The sequence below is a fragment of the Hemitrygon akajei genome, chromosome 9 (genome assembly GCF_048418815.1).
Source record: "Hemitrygon akajei chromosome 9, sHemAka1.3, whole genome shotgun sequence".
In the NCBI taxonomy this organism is placed as follows: Eukaryota; Metazoa; Chordata; class Chondrichthyes; order Myliobatiformes; family Dasyatidae; genus Hemitrygon; species Hemitrygon akajei.
Window position 1 is genome coordinate 27,669,738 of NC_133132.1, and position 19,962 is coordinate 27,689,699.

General features: G+C 39.7%; 1 protein-coding gene across 1 annotated transcript in view; it reads right to left on the reverse strand.

Annotated features, from left to right (window-relative positions):
* Positions 1-733: 733 nt before the first annotated feature.
* Positions 734-19,962, reverse strand: part of ppil2 (peptidylprolyl isomerase (cyclophilin)-like 2) — a 291,555-nt gene continuing 272,326 nt past the window's right edge. Inside the window, exons 17-20 of the mRNA XM_073055693.1 lie at positions 11,773-11,845; positions 10,600-10,662; positions 2,456-2,598; positions 734-1,191 (exon numbers count right to left, since the gene is read on the reverse strand). Of these exons, the coding sequence (XP_072911794.1) occupies positions 1,095-1,191; positions 2,456-2,598; positions 10,600-10,662; positions 11,773-11,845 (376 nt within the window). The 3' untranslated portion in view covers positions 734-1,094. The remainder of the gene's footprint in view (positions 1,192-2,455; positions 2,599-10,599; positions 10,663-11,772; positions 11,846-19,962) is intronic.

Here is a 19,962-nt window from a genome sequence, read left to right on the forward strand (position 1 = left end):
TGTATTTGGTTCATTTTCCAGCATCTGGGTGCTAGTGCCAAGAGCAGCATTATCCACTGCCAGTCATTCTGGTCAAAGTGCCCCCACAGTGTTATTGAACAGGGGGGGGGGGGTACAGGATTTAGAATTAACAATGACAAAGGAATGGTGACATATTTCCAAGTCAGTGGAACCAGCAGCTGGAGAGGTCCACATGTATTTGCTGCCACATCTTGAGAGGCTGAAAGTGCTTTTGGAGTGTGCTTGAAGGTATTTTGCATTTTGTAGATGGTACACATGGTATTCACAGTGCACTTTTGGAAAAAGAAACCAACGTTTGGGGTGGTAAATGGAGACTAATCAAGAAGGCTGCTTTGTCCTGGGTATACTGAATCTTTTCAGTGTTATTCGAATGGCATTCAGCAGGTAAGATATCAATAAAATTGAAAGAATGCAGAGAAAATTTACAAGGATATTACTGGGATTTGAAGACCTGAGTTATAGGGAAAGTTGTATTTAAGGCTAACATGAGGGGGAGCTTCTTCCCTCAGATAGGAGAGCCAGTGTGGAAAAAGCTGCCTGAGGAAGTGGTGGATGTGGTTCGATTTCAACATTTAACAGAAGTTTGGATAAGTACATGGAATTAAGTGATGTCTATTAACCAACAACCAATATATCTCTTAACCATAATCAGTCTTAATAATCACACAGGAGGGAAGAAATGCCCACAACATAAATGCAACAACTCTCCATCTCAGCTCAAAATCCAACAGAGTTTATTTGAAACCGCAATAGAAAAGTATTTCATGAGAAAAAGTGGCTAACTCCATTGTCCGCAAATATGATATTCAACAAAATCCAGGAAGTGGTCTCAGCAAAGAAATGAAATTCTCACTTGTGCTAGGATAGAAATTCAGGAATTGCTTAGATTATTCACCCCCACACTACTTCTAGTTAGCGGAGGAAGAGTCCTCTGGTGGAAAATCAGTCACACATCTGATGACCTGCAGGTTCTTTAGAGTTCCTTTAGAACATGGAAAGATCTTGTAGAAGGGGCAGCCAGCGTTCCTGCTTGGTGTTCTCTCCTCTTGCACGTTTGCTTTGTAGACCAAGCTCTACCATGAGCTAAAGTCACCAAAACCAGTGATCCCTTTGGTTTTCTTGCTACTGCTGGTGGAAGGGCCGCTGTCCTGATCTTCCACTATCCGTTTTCTAGCACAGAAAAGAGAAAGGTCTTGAAAAAAAGATACTGTATGCAACACCACACCGGAGCACAACTCACGAATTAAGTTCTCACTCAGCAAATTCAAAGTTGACCTTTGATGTTTCGAGGCTACTGACACAGAAATCTTAAGTGGTAAACAGACTATTCGATCAGCAACCTTAAAACAATATGATGGAAATGCACACAGGTCAATTGGCAGCAAGTCATAATGCAGTCATAGAGTAAAACATGGAACTAGGCCCTTTGGCCCAACTCATTCACACCAACTAAAACGTTTATCTGAGCTACTCCCATTTGCCTCATTTGGATAATACCCCTGTCTTTTCTATCCATACATTCAAACCTTGTAATTGCACCTGCCTCTACAGCTTTCTCTGGCAGCCTGTTCCATACACCAATCACCCTCTGTGTGAAGAAGTTATCCCTCAGCTTCTTTTTACATCTTTCCTGTATCACCTTGTGTAGATGTGCTTAATGGTGGGGAGGCTTTACCTATGATGGACTGAACTGTATCCATTACTTTTTGTATGATTTTCTGTTCAAGGGCATGGTATTTCTGTACCAGACTGTGATGCAGCCAGTCAATATACTCTCCAACACACATCTATAGAAGTTTGTCATTTTAGATGTTGTGCCAAATCTTCGCAAACTCCTAAGGAAGAAGAGGTACTACCGTGCTTTCTGCATAAATGTAATTACCTGCTGGGCCCATCACAGGTCCTCCAAAAGGATTACACCAAGGAATCTAAAGCTGCTGACCCTCTCCACCTCTGATCCTCCAATGAGGACTGGCTCATGTACCTCTGGTTTCCCCCTCCTGAAGTCAATAATCAGCTCCTTGGTCTTGCTGACATTGAGTAAAAGTTTGTTGTTGAGGCACCACTCAGCCACTACTCTGTCACCAGTTTACAACATCCCCAAAATTCTGCTGGGTCTGTGCCCAGCACCTAACATAAAGTTATTGTACCAAAGATGGAATTATCTGACACTTTCAATTTCTCTCTTATCCTTCTCATTTCAGCAGAATCTCCAAAAGTTTTCTGCACAAATTTCTTCCAAGAATGCCTGTTTTCAGCTAATATAGAAAGTATAACAAGTTACTGAAGTCAGTGTGAAGGTATGGTGATCTCTCTTGGATGACGCTTGCTCTCCACGTGTGAAGGTGCATGCTACATTTTCCTGGACCCTGCCGCATTTGATGTGAAGAGCTGACAGTTTTCATGTGCTTTGAAATTATAAAATGACACTTACTTAGCTTGCATGTTAATGTATTTCCCGACTCCTTGTCGATAGGTTTTTGGGGCGGTATTTGCACTGCTTTTAGGCTCAGATGGCATTGCTTTGGCCTTTTCCTCCTCTTCCTCATTCCTGTTTTTCTCCCTTTCTGCTGCAATCTAATTATAAAGAAATGAAAGATAAGGGAACGTTCACCCCATCCACAAGGGTTTCTGTCTGCGTAAAACAAATTTATAATTGCTGTACAGTACAATGAGTTAAACCTGCAACATCCAGCTATATGGAAGTATTTTCCTCTGGTGCTTTACTTCCCAGAACAGGGTAACACATTCCAACTGCAATCATTCCTGCTGCAACAGAGTGATGTGGTGAGGTGAGATGAGCATTAATTGTACTTATTCAGGTTGCTGGAAATACTCAGCATGTCAAGCAGCATCTGTGGAAACGGAAACAGAGTTTACATTTCAGGTTGGAGAATTTCACCAGAATGGCTGCTGAGGAACAGTCTCCAACCTGAAGTACTAACCTTTTCTTTCCACAGATGCTGCCTGACCTGCTGGGTGATTCAGAGTTTTATTTTATATTTCCAGCATCTGTCGTTTGATTGATTTACAGATGATGCCTGGTTCAGTGCTCTGCACCAGGTACATGCAAAGTTGCTCCTCAATTGGAGAGGCTGCCTGACTATGCATGTTACTTGTACAGAAATAGTCAGTCATTTCTGACTAAACCAGTTCAGAAAGACAGAATATTGTCTGTCCATCACAATATTCAATGAGTCTGCCTCCATAGTTCCCTGGGTAAAGAATTCCAAACAGTCACAACCCTGAGGGAAGAAATTCTACTCAGCTGTCTTAAAAGGATGCCCACCACTGATCACTTCTACATGAAACACTGTCGCAGGAAAGCAGCTTCCATCATCAGGAACTGTTTCTGCCATCAGAAAGAAGGTACAGAAGCCTCAGGACTCTCACTACCAGGTTCAGGAACAGTTATTGCCCTTCAAACATCAGGCTCTTGAGTCAAAGTTCATTCAACTTCACTTGCCCCATCATTGAAATGCTCCTGCAACCAATGAAAACTCTTTCAAGAACTCTTCATCTCATGTTCTCAATATTTGCTTATTTATTTATTATTATTACTTCCATTTTGTATTTTCACAGCGTGTTGTCTTTTGCACACTGGTTGAATGCCCTAGTTAGTGCGGTCTTTCATTGATTCTGTTATAGTTATTATTCTATGGATTTATTAAGTATGCCCACAAGAAAATGAATCTTAGGAATGTACAAACCCCATTTCCAGAAAAGTTGGGATATTTTCCAAAATGCAATAAAAACAAAAATATGTGATATGTTAATTCACGTGAACCTTTATTTAACTGACAAAAGTACAAAGAAAAGATTTTCAATAGTTTTACTGACCAACTTAATTGTATTTTGTAAATATACACAAATTTAGAATTTGATGGCTGCAACACAGTCAACAAAAGTTGGGACAGAGTTAAAATAAGATTGAAAAGTGCACAGAATATTCAAGTAACACCGGCTTGGAAGAATCCACATTAAGCAGGCTAATTGGTAGCAGGTGAGGTATCATGACTGGGTAGAAAAGTAGTGTCCATCAAAGGCTCAGTCTTTGCAAGCAAGGATGGGTCGTGGCTCACCCCTTTGTGCCAAAATTCGTGAGAGAATTGTTAGTCAGTTCAAAAGGAACATTTCCCAACGCAAGTTTGCAGAGAATTTAGGTCTTTCAACATCTGCAGTACATAATATTGTGAAAAGATTCAGAGAATTCAGAGACATCTAAGTGCATAAAGGGCAAGGTCGGAAACCACTGTTGAATGCGCGTGATCTTCGAGCCCTCAGTCGGCACTGCCTAAGAAACTGTCATGCTACTGTGACCATTATAGCCACCTGGGCTTGGGAGTACTTCGGAAAACCATTGTCACTTAACACAGTCCGTCGCTGCATCCAGAAATGCAACTTGAAACTGTATTACGCAAGGAAGAAGCCATACACCAACTCTATGCAGAAACGCCGGCAAGTTCTCTGGGCCCGAGCTCATCTCAGATGGACCGAAAGACTGTGGTCAGATGAGTCCACATTTCAGCTAGTTTTTGGAAAAAACGGGGGTCAAGTTCTCTGTGCCAAAGATGAAAATGACCATCCTGATTGTTATCAGCGAAAGGTGCAAAAGCCAGCATCTGTGATGGTATGGGGGTGCATCAGTGCCCACGGCATGGGTGAATTGCATGTATGTGAAGGTACCATTGACTCTGAGGCAAATATGAGGATTTTAGAGAGACATATATTGCCATCAAGGCGACGTCTCTTCCCGGGACGTCCATGCTTATTTCAGCAGGACAATGCCAGACCACATTCTGCACAGGCTACAACAGTGTGGCTTTGTAGACACAGAGTGCGTGTGCTTGACTGGCCTGCTGCCAGTCCAGACCTATCTCCTATTGAAAATGTATGGCGCATCATGAAGAGAAGAATCAGACAACGGAGACCACAGACTGTTGAGCAGCTGAAGTCTTATATCAAGCAAGAATGGACAAAATTTCCAATTGCAAATCTACTACAATTAGTATCCTTAGTTCCAAAACGATTAAAAAGTGTTATTAAAAGGAAAGGTGATGTAACACAATGGTAAACATGCCTCTGTCCCAACTTTTGTTGAGTGTGTTGCAGCCATCAAATTCTAAATGTGTATATTTACAAAATACAATTAAGTTGGTCAGTAAAACTATTGAAAATCTTTTCTTTGTACTTCTGTCAGTTAAATAAAGGTTCACGTGAATTAACATATCACATATTTTTGTTTTTATTGCATTTTGGAAAATATCCCAACTTTTCTGGAAATGGGGTTTGTATATGGTGACATACATGTACTTTCAACTTTGCAGCCCTTCAGTGCAAGTATAGATTTTGTTCAGCATGAAGACGTAAACCTTATCCAATATTCTAGATTTGGATTTACCGCCTTGTAAGGGTACATCATAACTCACCTACTTATATATTCCCTATCCTTAGCAATGTATGGTATTTTTAAATCAGCCTTCTTAATTACCTGTTGTACTGCAATATTAAACATTTTATTTCATGTACAATACCAAGATTCCTCTGTACAGCAAAATTTTGTAGTTTCAGTCCACTTAAATAATAATGTTTTCTCATTGTTCCAAAGTGGACAGCATGAGGTTCTCTTACATTACATTGCATCTGCAAAGTTGTGTCCTGCTCATTTATCTTGTGTCCTCATCATAACGTGCTCATCCACGTCCCTTTGTATCATCAGCAATTTTGTCTCAGTCAACATGGTCCTTCATTCAAATTATTAATAGAAGACTGCAAATAGTTGAGGAGTCAACAACTCATTCCTCTATTTACTGATTGAATTTGGAGTACCATTTGCAGCTCTCCACTGGGTAAGACTTAACCAGTTTTGTCTTCCCATAGTGTAACATTCACATTTGTCTGCATTAAGTTCTATCTGCCATTTTCAGCCTATTTCCTCAGTTGGTCCAGGCTAACTTGATGGCCTTCCTTGCCATCTTGGTGTCATTCACAAATGTGTCGATCCAGTTCACCACATTATCATTTAAATCATTAATACTGATGATAAACAAGGGACCTAGCACCAATCTCTGCACCCCACGAGCCCCAGGCCTCCATTCAGGACAATCATCTGCTATCACCCTCTGGCTTCTCCCAGTAAGCCAATAACTACTTCATCCTGAAAGCTTCCCATGCAGGACTTTGTCAAAGGCCTTGTTAAAGTCCACGTAGACTACGTCCACCACCTTTCCTTCATCAGCCTTCTTGTAAGCTCCTTAGACATAACCTGCCACACACAAAGTCACACACGAGGAAATCTGCAGATGCTGGAAATTCAAGCAACACACACAAAATGCTGGTGGAACACAGCAGGCCAGGCAGCATCTATAGGGAGAAGCACTGTCAACGTTTCCGGCCGACGCCCTTTGTCAGGACCTTGATTAACTATTAACTATGGACTGGTGACGGGTCTTGGCCCGAAACATCCACAGCGCTTCTCCTTATAGATGCTGCCTGGCCTGTTGCATTCCACCAGCATTTTGTGTGTGTTACACACAAAGTCACATTGACTTTCCTTAATCAGACCCTATCCAATGAGTGGGGTGCGGTGACGTGCTAGTGGAGTTGGTGCTTTGCTGTCCAATGACATGGGTTCAATCCTAACCCCCATTCCTACAGCCCAGGGGTTAAGTAAGTTGTCTCCAGTGTGTGGGGAGTAGTGGGGACAAATAAGAAGAGATCCAGTTGTGTTATTACTGGACTGATAGCGAATCCCGCTAATTTCGCCCCTAAAACAATATTTCTGATACAGTATTACTAAAATACTGGAAAACTATCTGCTTTACCAGTACCTGCGGGGGAGGTGATCAAAGTTCAAAGTGAACTTTTAGGGTGCCACGGTAGTGTAGCGGTTAGCATGTTGCTATTACAGCTCGGGGCGTTCCAGAGTTCAGACTTCAATCCTGGCACCATTCTCTAAGGAGCGTCTGTACGTCCTCCCCGTCGAATGGTGCGTTTTCTCTGGGTCCTCCAGTTTCCACCCACAGATCAAACATACCGAGTAAGTTAACTGGTTATTATAAATTGTCCTGGGATTAAGTTAGGGTTAATTGGTTTTGCTGGGCTCGAAGAACCAGAAGGCCTACTCCATGCTGTATTGCTAAATAAATAAGAAATACCTAAATAAAAAGCATTCCACAGGGAGGAGGAACAGAGACTCCTTACAGAAGAGCACTGGAATTAAATCTGCTAGTACACTCTAAGCTGTACTAGCATCATACTAACCGCCACTTAACCATGGCGCCCTAAATATTTACTTTGAACTTTGATCACCTTCTGCAGGTATCAGTGAAGCAGATAGATTCTGATGTCAGCTGTCAGCTAGAATACCTTCCAATGTTATCCATGACTAACTTCAGGCTCACCAGATTAGAAGTTCATGGCATATTCTTAGAGTCTTTCTTAAACATCAGAACAATTTCAGCTATCGTCTAGTCCTTTAGCACCTCACCCGTGCCCAAGGATATTTAAAATGTCTCTGCCTCACCAGGCCCTGGGGATTTATCCACCCTAATTCACCTCACGACAGCAAGCTCCTCCTCTTCCACAACCTGGACACAGTCCATGATGTCCGTACTTTTATCCCTAGTTGAAAAGACTCCATGCCTGTCTCCTGAGTAAATTGCAAAAAATTAATTTAAGATCTCCTCCATCTCTATCAGTTCCATGCATAAATGACTACGTCGATCTTCAAGAGGATCAATTTAGTCCCTTGCTATCCTTTTGCCCTTGGGATTTTTTTCATGTTGTCTGCCAGAGCAACCTCATGTCTTCTTTGTTTTCTCTGCATTCTTGTACTCAAGTTCCTCGCTAGATCCTAACTGTGTATACACTTCCTTTTTCTTCATTAGGGCCTCAATATCCCTTGATAACCAAGGCTGCCTAAACCTGTTTGCCTTGTCTTTTATTTTTAGACATTATTTTAGCACAATTTCAGGTAAATTGCTTGTATCATTTACTGATAAGACCCTGTTCAATACTTCTTTAAGAACCTTCAGGAATTCTTTCTGCATTCCTGGGACATGATCTCCCCAGGACAGCAATGTCAGGGATATCTGCCAGTTAATTTCCTCACCATTCTTCTTCCCTTCTTTACACTAGCTACCTCCCCTCTTAAGTCTCAGTCCTGATGGAGGGACTCAACTTGAAACATCAGCAGGAACAGATGCTGCTTGACCTGCTGACTTCCTCCAGCACTTGGTGTTTTTTACTCCAGATCTGAGCATTTGCAACCTCTTGAATCTTCAGTCAATTGAACCTTTCCTCATTGATCAATTCTGCTGTCCTTGGAATCACATCATTAAACCTTTGTTGTACTCCATTCAAGCCAAGAGCATTCTTTCTTAGAGAAGGACACCAAAGCTACACATAAAATTCCAGAGTGGATCTCCCAAGGCTTGCCTGGCCACAGCAAGACATCTTTTCTCCTGTATTCCAGTTTTCTTGCAATGAAGGTCAACATTCCACTTGGGCTTCCTAATTACTCGGTGCTTCTACAAGGACATGCATGTCTGGATGTCCCTTTCCTTTTGCTAATCTTTTAATACTTAGATTACTTTGCCACTCTGTTTTTTTCATGTTAAACTGTATCTGCCGTCCATTTGCCCATCTAGTGAACTTGTCTAAATTGCATTGAAACTTCTTTGTATCCTACATCCTACTCAGAGCTCATAACCCATCCTGAGCTTCGTGTCATTTGCAGACTTAGAGATGTTACAATAAATTTCCTCAAGCCATTGATAGACATTATGAACAGGCGGAGCCCAAACTCTGCTCTCTGTCTACTTATCAAGTTTCAGTTCACATTACCCCACTATCCCATGTGTTTTTATTTGACTTTTTACCACTTATTATTGGATCTTACCAGAAGCCTACTTTATCCAATCCCTGTTAATGCTTTCCAAGTGTTTTGTTACTGTATCCTTTAGAATAGATTTCAGCATTTTCCCCACTACTGTCTTTAGAGTAAATTATTTTATTAGATACAGCAAGTTAACAGGCCCTTCTGGCCCACGAACCCATGCTGTCCAATTATACCCGTGACAAATTAGCCTACTAACCTGTGCACCTTTGGAGTGTAGGAGGAAACTAGAGCACCCGGAAGAAATCTGCACATCATGGGAAGAACACACAAACTCCTTACAGACAGTGGTGGAATTGAACCCAGGTTGCTGGTGCTGAATTAGCATTATGCTAACTGCTATGCTATAGTGCCAATCTATAATTTACTGACCTATAATTCAAGGGCCACTTGCTTCAGTACTTTGAGATGCAGGTTACAAGATGAATGGAATCTTTTCGCCTTACACCCCATTTCTTTGCTAATGCTGATTTCCTCAGTTCCTCCCAGTCTATAGACCATTGGTTCGCTAATATATATGGAGTCATGCATTCATACCACACGGAGTAACACCCTTTGCCCCACTGAGTGTATACCAGCCAACAAGCACCCATTTACACTATTTCTATTTATTCTCTTCACATTCCCATGAAATCCTTACTCACTTACAGATCAAGGACCATTAACAGTGGCAAACAACCCCAACAACCTGCACATCTTTGGGATACGGAGGAAACTGCAGACTGGAAGAAAACCTGGTGATCGCAAGGAGAACATGCAAACTCCACACAGACAGAACCCGGGTTGCTGGAACTGCGCCACTATTTGTGCTCTTTGTGGAAACAAAATCAAAGAATGTATTATTCTGCCATTATCTTGCTCTAATCACAATAGCTCCATTTCTAATGGCAGGGGACTTATACTAGTTTCACTAAACTTTTCCCTTCATATTTTACCGAAGTTTTTATTGTCAGTTCAATGGTTCAGCAAGCTTATGCTCCATTATAATTTCTCCTGTCTTTGTTTCAATGGTTTACTTTCATTTTGTTTTATAATCACTTTCAAATCCATTTTGATATTGCTTGTAGTATAATATTATCTTTTGTTTATTCTCATTCTGTATCTTTGTCATCCTTTGCTGATTTTAAACAGCTTGGTAATCCTCAGTTTTATTATCCTTGTGACATTTTTGTAAGCTTATGTTAATTCCAATATAATCTTTAATGGAGTTCTTCATTTCTCAAGAATTTATATTCATATGAAAATTAAGAACTGTTTCTATAAATATGTACCATTGTTTAAATGTCATGATATCCTATTTCCAGCCCTGCTTTAGTCCATTGCCATCCCTGTTTCCATGATTGACTTTGTTTGAATTTAGCAGTCTGTTCAATCCTAATGTGTAACTCAGTTGAATTACAATCCCTCAGAAGTTTTTTTTAAATACCGTTCGTGTTGATTAATTAATCCTGCTTTGGTTTATAGCACTCGGTCTAAAATAACCTCTTCTCCAAACAGGAGAGCCTATTAACGTATAAACCAAACAGATACATGTTAATTTTGCATTAGGATGACTCAACTCAATTTCTTATTAATTATGAGCTAATTTGCTCCTTTAACCATCACTGGTATGGAATTCTTGCAGGGATAGAGTGCAAAAAACATCCAATGACGTGATTCCTTCTTTTCTTTGAACTCACCAGAAGATCTGCTTCTTCAAAAGGGTCCACAAATACTGCTGTGTTCTCAATTCTGATCTCTTCCTGTGAACGTACAGAAAAAAAGGATTCAGCTATTCTTATTATGAATATTAAATGAATTATGTCAAAGTTTGACACCAAGCCTGGGAAAAAAAAGAAATATGCGAGATATATAAACATCCATGAAATTCTAGGTTAAATTTTTAAAAGCCTATAAATTTTATTTTTGTCTTATTCTGTAGTTAACTATGAACAGTTACAATTGAAAAAATAAGATTTAAAATTCATTTTTCACTGATGTGTAATGTAGTGGAGAGTTACCTTTGTGAATTTAATGTTAGTTAGCAGCCAGGCCTTTTCTCAAAAAGTACGTTAATACCATTAGATGTTAACATTCCCTAGTGCTTATTACACACATCTGCTTAAGAATTAATAAAGTTTATCTTTTTCAGCTGTTGCTATTTGAACAAAGTATCTGCTGTAAGGCCGTTTCTGCTGGCTAGATATCCAATAAGAAATGGGCTGAGAAAAAAGTAATCACCTGGAGGATTAAATCTTTTAAAGTCCTTATTCTATGGTGGGGTAGGGGAATGCTCTTTTGCAGAACATATTCAAGGCTGAGACTGATGAAATTTTTGGAAACAATAGATATGGGCTTGAACAGGAGAGTGGAGTTGAGATCAAGGATCTTATGATTGGCAAAGAGGCATGAATTGACATATTTTCCTTCACATTCTGAAGTGACTGGAATTCCTTTAGGGATTTAGACAATTACAATAGGAATGGCCAACCCTCACAGTTCACATTTTGTGACAGCCGTGGAATGTTCTTTGTAGATCAGAAGTGAACTCCAACGGAATTAAGAATTCCAGACCAGTGTCCTTTTGCTAATTATGTGAAACTTCTTGTGCGTTTTCAATATCAACGCCACTAATAAAATGCAAAATGTTGCTATTGTTGTGGGCGTAGATATTCAAAACAGTGGCCCTTCTGAACAAATCATACTTTGGTAATCAGTTTCAGTAAGAAATGTCCAGTCCCTCAACACCAGCCATTGCAAACCCAGGATTTCACTCAAGCTTCACAGACTGGAATACAACTGTTAATTCCGGACCATTATCTGATATAGAACATGGACTCTCTGAAGTTGTGCTATCAACAGAATACCAGTACCTTTGGCAGGTCAGTCTTTACATCACTCTCCACATTCTCCATGGCTGTCAATGTCTCAAAGCCACCAACCACCCTGCAAAAAGAAATAACACACTAACATGCATTGCGTTTGCAGGTACTTGGAAAAGAACACAACTGCAAGAGGGTATAGCAGCTTCCTGATTTTCCTGTAAATGTAAAGATCCTTGACATAACAAAATTCTGTAATTCTGAGAGCTCACTTTTGCAAATTGACAAAGTCCAACAAATTAATGAACTTTTAATACTGTCAATCAATTATTTGCAGCATAAGGTCCCTAAACATTCAGGAAGGGCAGAACACCAAATGAACTCAATGGATACAATTCCTCATAATCATTAGATTGTAAAAATGCCATCATTGCCACAGGGTAATGGACCAGATCAGACTGTTAAAGAAATTGAGACTATTCACATTTTAATGGCGAGTTACATGTGCATGATCCTGCTGCCATTTCCTGAGAGGAAGTTACCACCTGCCTGCTTTTATTCTCACGCTGCTGGAATCTTTTGATAATGACATAGTTGTTCATCCACTTCAGTACTCGACTTGTAAATATTTGCTCGTCGCAAGAACTAATATGTTCAGAATTAATTCTACTCCATGCACAACAAAAAATCTTTATGTTTTAATTTTGTTAGAAACAGTAGAGTGGAGATTAAATTACTGGATGAGTAAACCTGACATTCAATGGGAATTGACAGCTGACAGCTGGGAAATTTAAAGTCAGCTAACTAAATAAACTAAAATTAAAGCTAACTAAAGTCAGCTGATATAGTGAATATGAACTACTGGAATGAAGTCTTTCATAGAAATCTAAATGCAACTTTAGGTAGAATGTGATTGATTTTTAACTAACCTATGAAATAACTATCAAGCCACACAACACGCACAAAATGCTGGTGGAACACAGCAGGCCAGGCAGCATCTATAAGGAGAAGCACTGTCGACGTTTCGGGCCGAGACCCTTTGTCAGGACAAGGGTCTCGGCCTGAAATGTCGACAGTGCTTCTCCTTACCACCAGCATTTTGTGTGTGTTGTTTGAATTTCCAGCACCTGCAGATTTCCTCATGTTTTTGATCAAGCCACACAGTTGGACTGAAAATGTAAGAATAATAAATGGGATCACTGCAATCTGTATTTTCCTTTCAAGTTACACACAACTGTCAATGCAAAAATACACTTCCATTCTGTTGTAAATCCTGGAAAACCCCAATCTAATAGCAATCTTTCTCACATGGATCATACCAGTCCACATGATCTATCCAGTACAGTGAGATAGTTTTGACAGCATAAATGATAGTTTTTGACAGCAAAGTTTATGTCTCAAGAATGAATAATTGTTTTAATTGAGCCATCCATTGCTTCCTGACATAGTTTTATAATTAATAATACGCCATGCATAACATTTTAAAATATTTATGTTAGAAAAGGATAAATTCTAATATTTAGCAAAACCATTTTGTCACTAATATCAACTCAAGGCAGTTTCCCTCATACTAATTTCTTTCCAAGAGGCAGGAAGCTTGCTTTGCTTTGCAAACTGTTAACATGCTTTGAAAGATGGCCAGTATGGTCAATTAAAGATGAAGGTCTAAACTAAACAGAAAATGTATTAGCTGTTCAAACAGTTCTAACCATTGGACTGCAGACCTGGATTTCAGCCTCAGATTCTCAGAAGAGTAAACTACTTGTAAGTAGTCAATTCTGTAAGTGCATGATCTAAGTTTAGTTGAGGATCTTTGAGTAGTAAATCCAGATGTTCTGCTTTTCCATTGTGATAACACATCCTGCAAGGGAAAAAGCAATATCCCATTTGCCTCCAAGGTCTGAGCTATCTACCTACCTATACTAAGCCACTCTGGTTGACACCTCATGCCTATGAATTGACACTAAACCTGCTGGAACCAAATATCAGGAGGTGAGTATAACTGGCTGATGAAAATCATACATTGATTGTTGTCAACATATTTTACCACTGCTACACCAGAGCACCCTCACCTTCATGAACTGATTTCACAACGTATAGAATTACTTTCAAGGATTCTACAAGTCATTTTCTCAGTAATATTTATTTAGTTCTTTATGATTTGTCTTCTTTTGCACATCAGTTGCTGGTTGGTCTTTGTTTATGTATAGCTTTTAAATTAAATTCTGTTGTATTTCTTTATTTTCCTGTAAGGGCCTGCAAGATAATAGATCTCAAAGTAATATATAGTGACACATATGTACTTTGATAATAAACTTACTCTGAATTTGACTTTCACGTCTATTCCTCAGCATCTCCTGTAACATACTCCCCAATCCCCATTTACAATAAACACCAGTGTTCTGTTCATGAAGTATACTGGCACTGCAATTGTGCACAGCCACTCTCATAGTTACTTGGGTGCTAGCACTTATTGTCCCATATCAAAAAATTGACACTGGGATTTAACTGAAACTCTTTCCTCTACTTCTACCCTCTGGGCCCCATTCAATCCTCCAAAGATAAATTGTGTAAATCAGACAAACATCACCAATGACTTTCAAAATCTTGTCTCACTGACAGTTCAAAGTAAACTTATTAGTCCAAGTACTGTGCATATAGGCCACCTTATGTTACTTTGAGATCCAGTTTCTTGCAGGCATTCACAGTGTAACAAATAAATACAACAGAATCTGTGAAAACAACAAAGACCAACAAATAACCAAATGTGAAAAAGACAAACTGGACAAATAAATAAGAGGACATGAGTTGCAGAGTCCTTAAAAGTGAGTTGCTAGGTTGTGAAATCAGCTCAGAGTTCAGGTTATTTATGCTGGTTCTGGAGCCTGATGGTTGAAGGGTAATAACTGTTCCTGACCCGGGGGGCATGGGATGTAAGATATTAATCTGGTATTTGCAAGCTATCAGCACTTGGTTATTAGGTAGAATAAACAACAATCTGTGGTGCCTGGGCATGCATGGTTAAATAAGAAAATAAGTTTGTTGCTGTTTCAGATACTTTGGCCTCCTCTTCCACAGGCTTCATCACTTCAGTTCCTTGGTGACAGCCATCACATTTGTGTGAATTTGCATACTTATTCAAAACATGTCAGAAACAAAATGAGGTGTTCCCACTCCACTTTTTTTTGCTGTTAAAATGTTGTAATCTTGAACTTTAATTGTCCTGTTAAGTCTAAACCACCAGCAAACACTCTTTCTGCTACTCAGCTATTTGATTTGGACAAAAATGCACTGGCACAATTAGTAAGTTTGTAGCTGGCACCAACATTGGTGACGTAGAGGATAGTGAAAATGGTTGCTTAAGGTTATAGATCAACTTGGAGGGTAGGCAAGGGAATCGCGGATGAAATTCACTCAGGCAAGTGTGAAGTGATGTGCTTTGGGAAACTATGAATTCACCTTTGATTTGGCCAACAACAGTAGTGTTGTCAGCAAATTTAAATATGGCATTGGAACTGTACTTAGCCTCACAGTCGTAAGTATAAAGAGAGTAGAGCAGGGGGCTGCAGTAGAGCACAGCCTTGGGTGGCACCTTTGCTGATGGTGACTGCAGAGGAGGTATTGTTGCCAAATCATTCCGACTTGGAGTCTGCAAGTGAAGAAATTGAGGATCCAGTTGCACAGGGAGATATCGAGGCCTAGGAGCTTAATGTTTAGTTTTGAGGGGATGATAGTGTCAAACGCAGAGCTGTAAATCATTGTGATGTACAGTATGTATTTTCACTGTCCAGATGTTCCAGAGCTGGATGAAGAGTCAATGAAATGGCATCTACTGTCAACACATTGTGAAGGCAGTCAAAATGGAGCGGATGCAAGTCACTCCAGGAACGAGTTGATATGTTTCATGACCAAACTCTCAAGACACTTCCTTACAGTGGATAAATGCTACTGGATAATAGTCATAGTGGTAGGTTAGTAAATTCTTCTTGGGCATCAGTATGATTCAAGCAAGAGGATGAAGGTGTCAGTAAACACTCCAGCCAGTTGATTAGCACAGGTCTTCAGCAGTTGGCCGGGTACATTATCTGGCCGGGTCACCCTCCTGAAGGATGCTCTCACATTGGCATGGATGAGTTGGGTCGAAGATCCAGTTTTAGCTATAACTTCATGAATCTATGCATTCACAAGCACGGGGCACTAATACCTTCAAGTTCCAATTATCATTGGAGAACATCAAACTTTCATAATAAACTAACACTGTGCTTTTTAATCTCGACCGCTCTTAATCTCTTTCTTTCTTTTCCTTTATTTACTTTGCTTTTTTGCAGTTGGGTTTTACCTTGTATTCCTGATTTAATCTATATTGGTTCAGCAAGATTGTGCAATCTGATTGCTTGAAGAGATATTCTCCTGTTTTTGATTTCTCCTGAGGACAAAGGCCAGCATTCTCTGGAGTTGCAAACAAGGGCAAAAAATTTCCTTCCCAAAAAGTAAGCTCAATGTTATTTATGTAGTTTCATTACTGGCATTGATTTTCAATTCAATTATTTAATTAGTAATACTGAACTTGTGTTTCATTATTGCTAGTGAACTGTATTAGTACAGATTTCTTGATTGCAACACAAAAATCAAACATTGTGCTATCAGACCTCTGTGTCCAGGTCTGCTCATACAGATCCCAGGCACCATTAGCCAGTGCTGACATGGAACTTTACTGCAAGTTGTCATACAAAAGCCAATATTGTATTTTACCACTAATTATATTAAACTGAAAATCTAAATTGACATGATGTGCCTACCTTCCTGTCAAACTGTCAGCTGCGTTTTTAAAGCAGTCAGGTACAGGAATTAATATGTCCAGGACCTGTCTCAGCATACACCCTGACATTGATCATTTTTGGATTACGCTTGCATCATATGTTCAACTTCACTTTCTGCTCAACAGCACTGTCAGCACTGATCACATGAATGACGTGCAAAAATTGCACAACTAATCACCTCATTGATAATACCTTGGGAAGCTTGAAAAACAACTAACTTGTCAGATATCAGAGTGCTGAATGGGTGTGCCATACACTGCCATAAACAAATAGTTATGAAATACAACTCCTCAGAGCAGGACAGATAGGTCTTCCTAGGATTCTGACTAACATTAAGCCTTTAAAAAGCATTGCTGATAAAACTTAACTGGTCATTTGTTGATGAATCACTGGCTGCAAAATACTTTTGGGTGTTGCAAGGATGTGAAGCTATTTTGGTCATCTTTCTTCAGTAGTTGCTCAAGCAATGTACATCAGTATGCAAATATCAGTAATCAGGACTGGGAAAACTAGTTAATTTCCATTGCTTATCTCAAGGACTAATTTCATAGCGCTTGAAATTGTCTTGATAGGCTTGATGGGCTGAATGGCTTCCTTAGAGTCATATAGTAGGGAAATGGGCTCCTCAGCCCACTTGGTCCATGCCAATCACAACATCCTTCCTGTTAGACCTAGGTGCCTGTGTTAGACTCATATCCCTCGAAGCACCCCCCCCTCCAATATATCGATCTAAATTCCCATTATATGTTGCAATTGTTCCTTGTGTGCTTCTGTTCACACGCTATTTTTAAATGTATTATATTGGTGTTGTGAATCTAAAACTGGGCCCACTGTGCAAAAAATTGTGCCTCAATATATTTTACTTCGTCTCACAGCAGGGCAGGAGAAGGTAAGTGAGATTTCAGTCTGATGTAGACAAATATTCATACACTTCATCAGTACCAAGATGGGAGGGCTGGAAGATCAATCTGATATTGCACGTCTGTGCTAAATGAAAAAATTTCAGTGAACCTTAAGGTCGCTTAATTTTGAAGTACCTCACACAATGGATGCGTCACTGTCATTGACGTCGCATGCCAAATCATTTCTAGCTGTTAAATTAATTTGCCAATAGAACACATTAATGTGGGATGTTTTGAAATAACCACGTTTGATCACAGCATTATTTAAATGTATATCTGGAGAATTCCAGGAAACAGATTAATTGAAATTCTTTAATACAGCAGATTTATTAGTCTATGGAATTCAAAGATGAACAATTTGTACTTAAATGGGGTTGAGATTTAAAATCTTATCTGTAAGACAGCACTCCGCTGAAGGTGACAAACTGGTCAGCACGTTACAGAGTGCAGTTCTTGGTCACCTAAGTATAGCAACATTTATCCACGGGGATTAGATAGCTTATTTAACTGGTCTGAGCCTGAGCCATCAATCCTTCTGGCTAACTGCAAACAAACCTCACAGTGATTATGTTAAAAATCTGACAGGTGGAATAACACATTCAAAATGCTGGAGGAATTCAGCAGGACAGACAGCATCAATGGAAAGGAATAAACAGATGACATTTCGGGCTGACACCCTTCATCAGGAATGCATGATTTCATGAGTCTTAATGAAGGGCCTCAGCTTGAAACTTCCACTGTTTACTCCTCTCTATAGATGCTGCCTGACCTGCTGAGTTCCTCCAGCATTTTGTGTTTGTTATTCTGGATTTTGAACACCTGTAGAATCTCATGTACTCATGACAGGTGGAACATATGGTTAATGTCACGGGGAAATTAACAGCGTTTAAATAGTCTGAGAAAGGTATGCGTACGTACTGTAGATCTCTTCATTCAAACATTATTGTTAACTGCAGCTTCACAAAAGGCAAGGTATTAGAACCATGACCTCTCAATCTGTAATTACTTACATGAGCCAGGATTAAAAGACAAAAATATGTGGGTATAGTGGTGGTTGAGGTGAGGTGAATGGATAAAGTTAGCAAGAAAAATAGTTACGAATATCACAAGAGCACCAAATGCCAAAACTTCTCAGTAAAAATGTACGAGCTATAAAGATTCTGGAATATAGGCCACCTGTATCAGTTGTTACTTTATAGTAATGGTAAACATGAGACGGTCTGCAAATGCTGGAAATCCAAAGCAACGCATACAAAACTCAGGTCAAGCAGCAGCCATGGAAATGACTAACAGTCGACATTTCGGGCTGAGACCCTTCTTCAGTTCTGAAAAGGAAGAGAGAAGACGTCAGAATAAAGGAAATACCAGAAGAAAGGAAAGGGACCCAAGGAGAGTGATGGACAAGTGAGAAGAGGTAAGAGACGAATAGAAGAATAGTTGTGAATAGAAGAGGCGAAAGGAAGGAGATTTTTTTTAACTAGAAGGAAGAATCAATATTCATGCCATCAGGTTGGGGGCTATCCAAATGGAATATAGGGCATTGCTCCTCCATCCTGAAGACTGCCTCATCTTGGCACAAAACGGGCCAACATTTCAGAACAGGAATGGGAATTGGAAATGGTTATGGGCCTAAGTTCCATTCCAAAGACTTAAACCCAGAGAGGCACTTCTCAGTATTGTTGAGATGGAACACTTTCATTAAGCTCAGCTACTGCTGACCCTGTCAAGCAAACACAAACTACCTTCTGGCAGTATTGTGTGGAAGAGAGAGAGAAACTTTATAGAGATACCATCAGGATTTGTCACTCTGTACATCCTTGCCTTGTGGTAGAGTGTTCAAGTCCAGAACCCAGGCACAGCTAAATGCTGGTGATTCCCCAACCAGCTCCGAGTGACCCAGATTTTTTTCTTTCCCCTCAAGGAACACCAGTGGTAAAGAGGATCTGGCCATTATCACACTGTTACACACAGGACCTTGCTGTCATAATAGGCACAATAGTGACTAAATTTCAGAAGTGGTTAATTATTGTAAAGCTCCTTGGGATTTTCTGTGACTGTCAAAGATGCCTATAAAAAATGCAAGTATTTCTTTTTATTGGATTGAGTTCCCTTGGTGTAAAACTGAGGAGTGGCCGCCAGCAATTTGAAATTGTATCTACTGAGTAGAATAGAACATCCAGTCACACAATAACATTGTGGTTCAGCTCTTAGAAATTTCCTTTTAGTTCTTTATGTTTTATTAGTGGTGTCTTCTTAAAACAATGAAGGTACACACAAATATTTTTCTTTCTGCTGATGATACTGAAGCAATCCAATGTCACCTTTATGGATCACATTTCTAAAAAGGCCAAGGAAAATTCAGAAAGTTTAAATGTCAAAAGAACAAAGCTTTATTCCTTTCTCTATGGTAGAGCTATTCTGAACCACAGGCTTGTCAGAAAGGCTGACAAGAGAAGCAAGGATCCTGACCGAATGGTTATTGGCAGTTACAACAGAAAAAGCAAGGGAAGGTGAAAGAA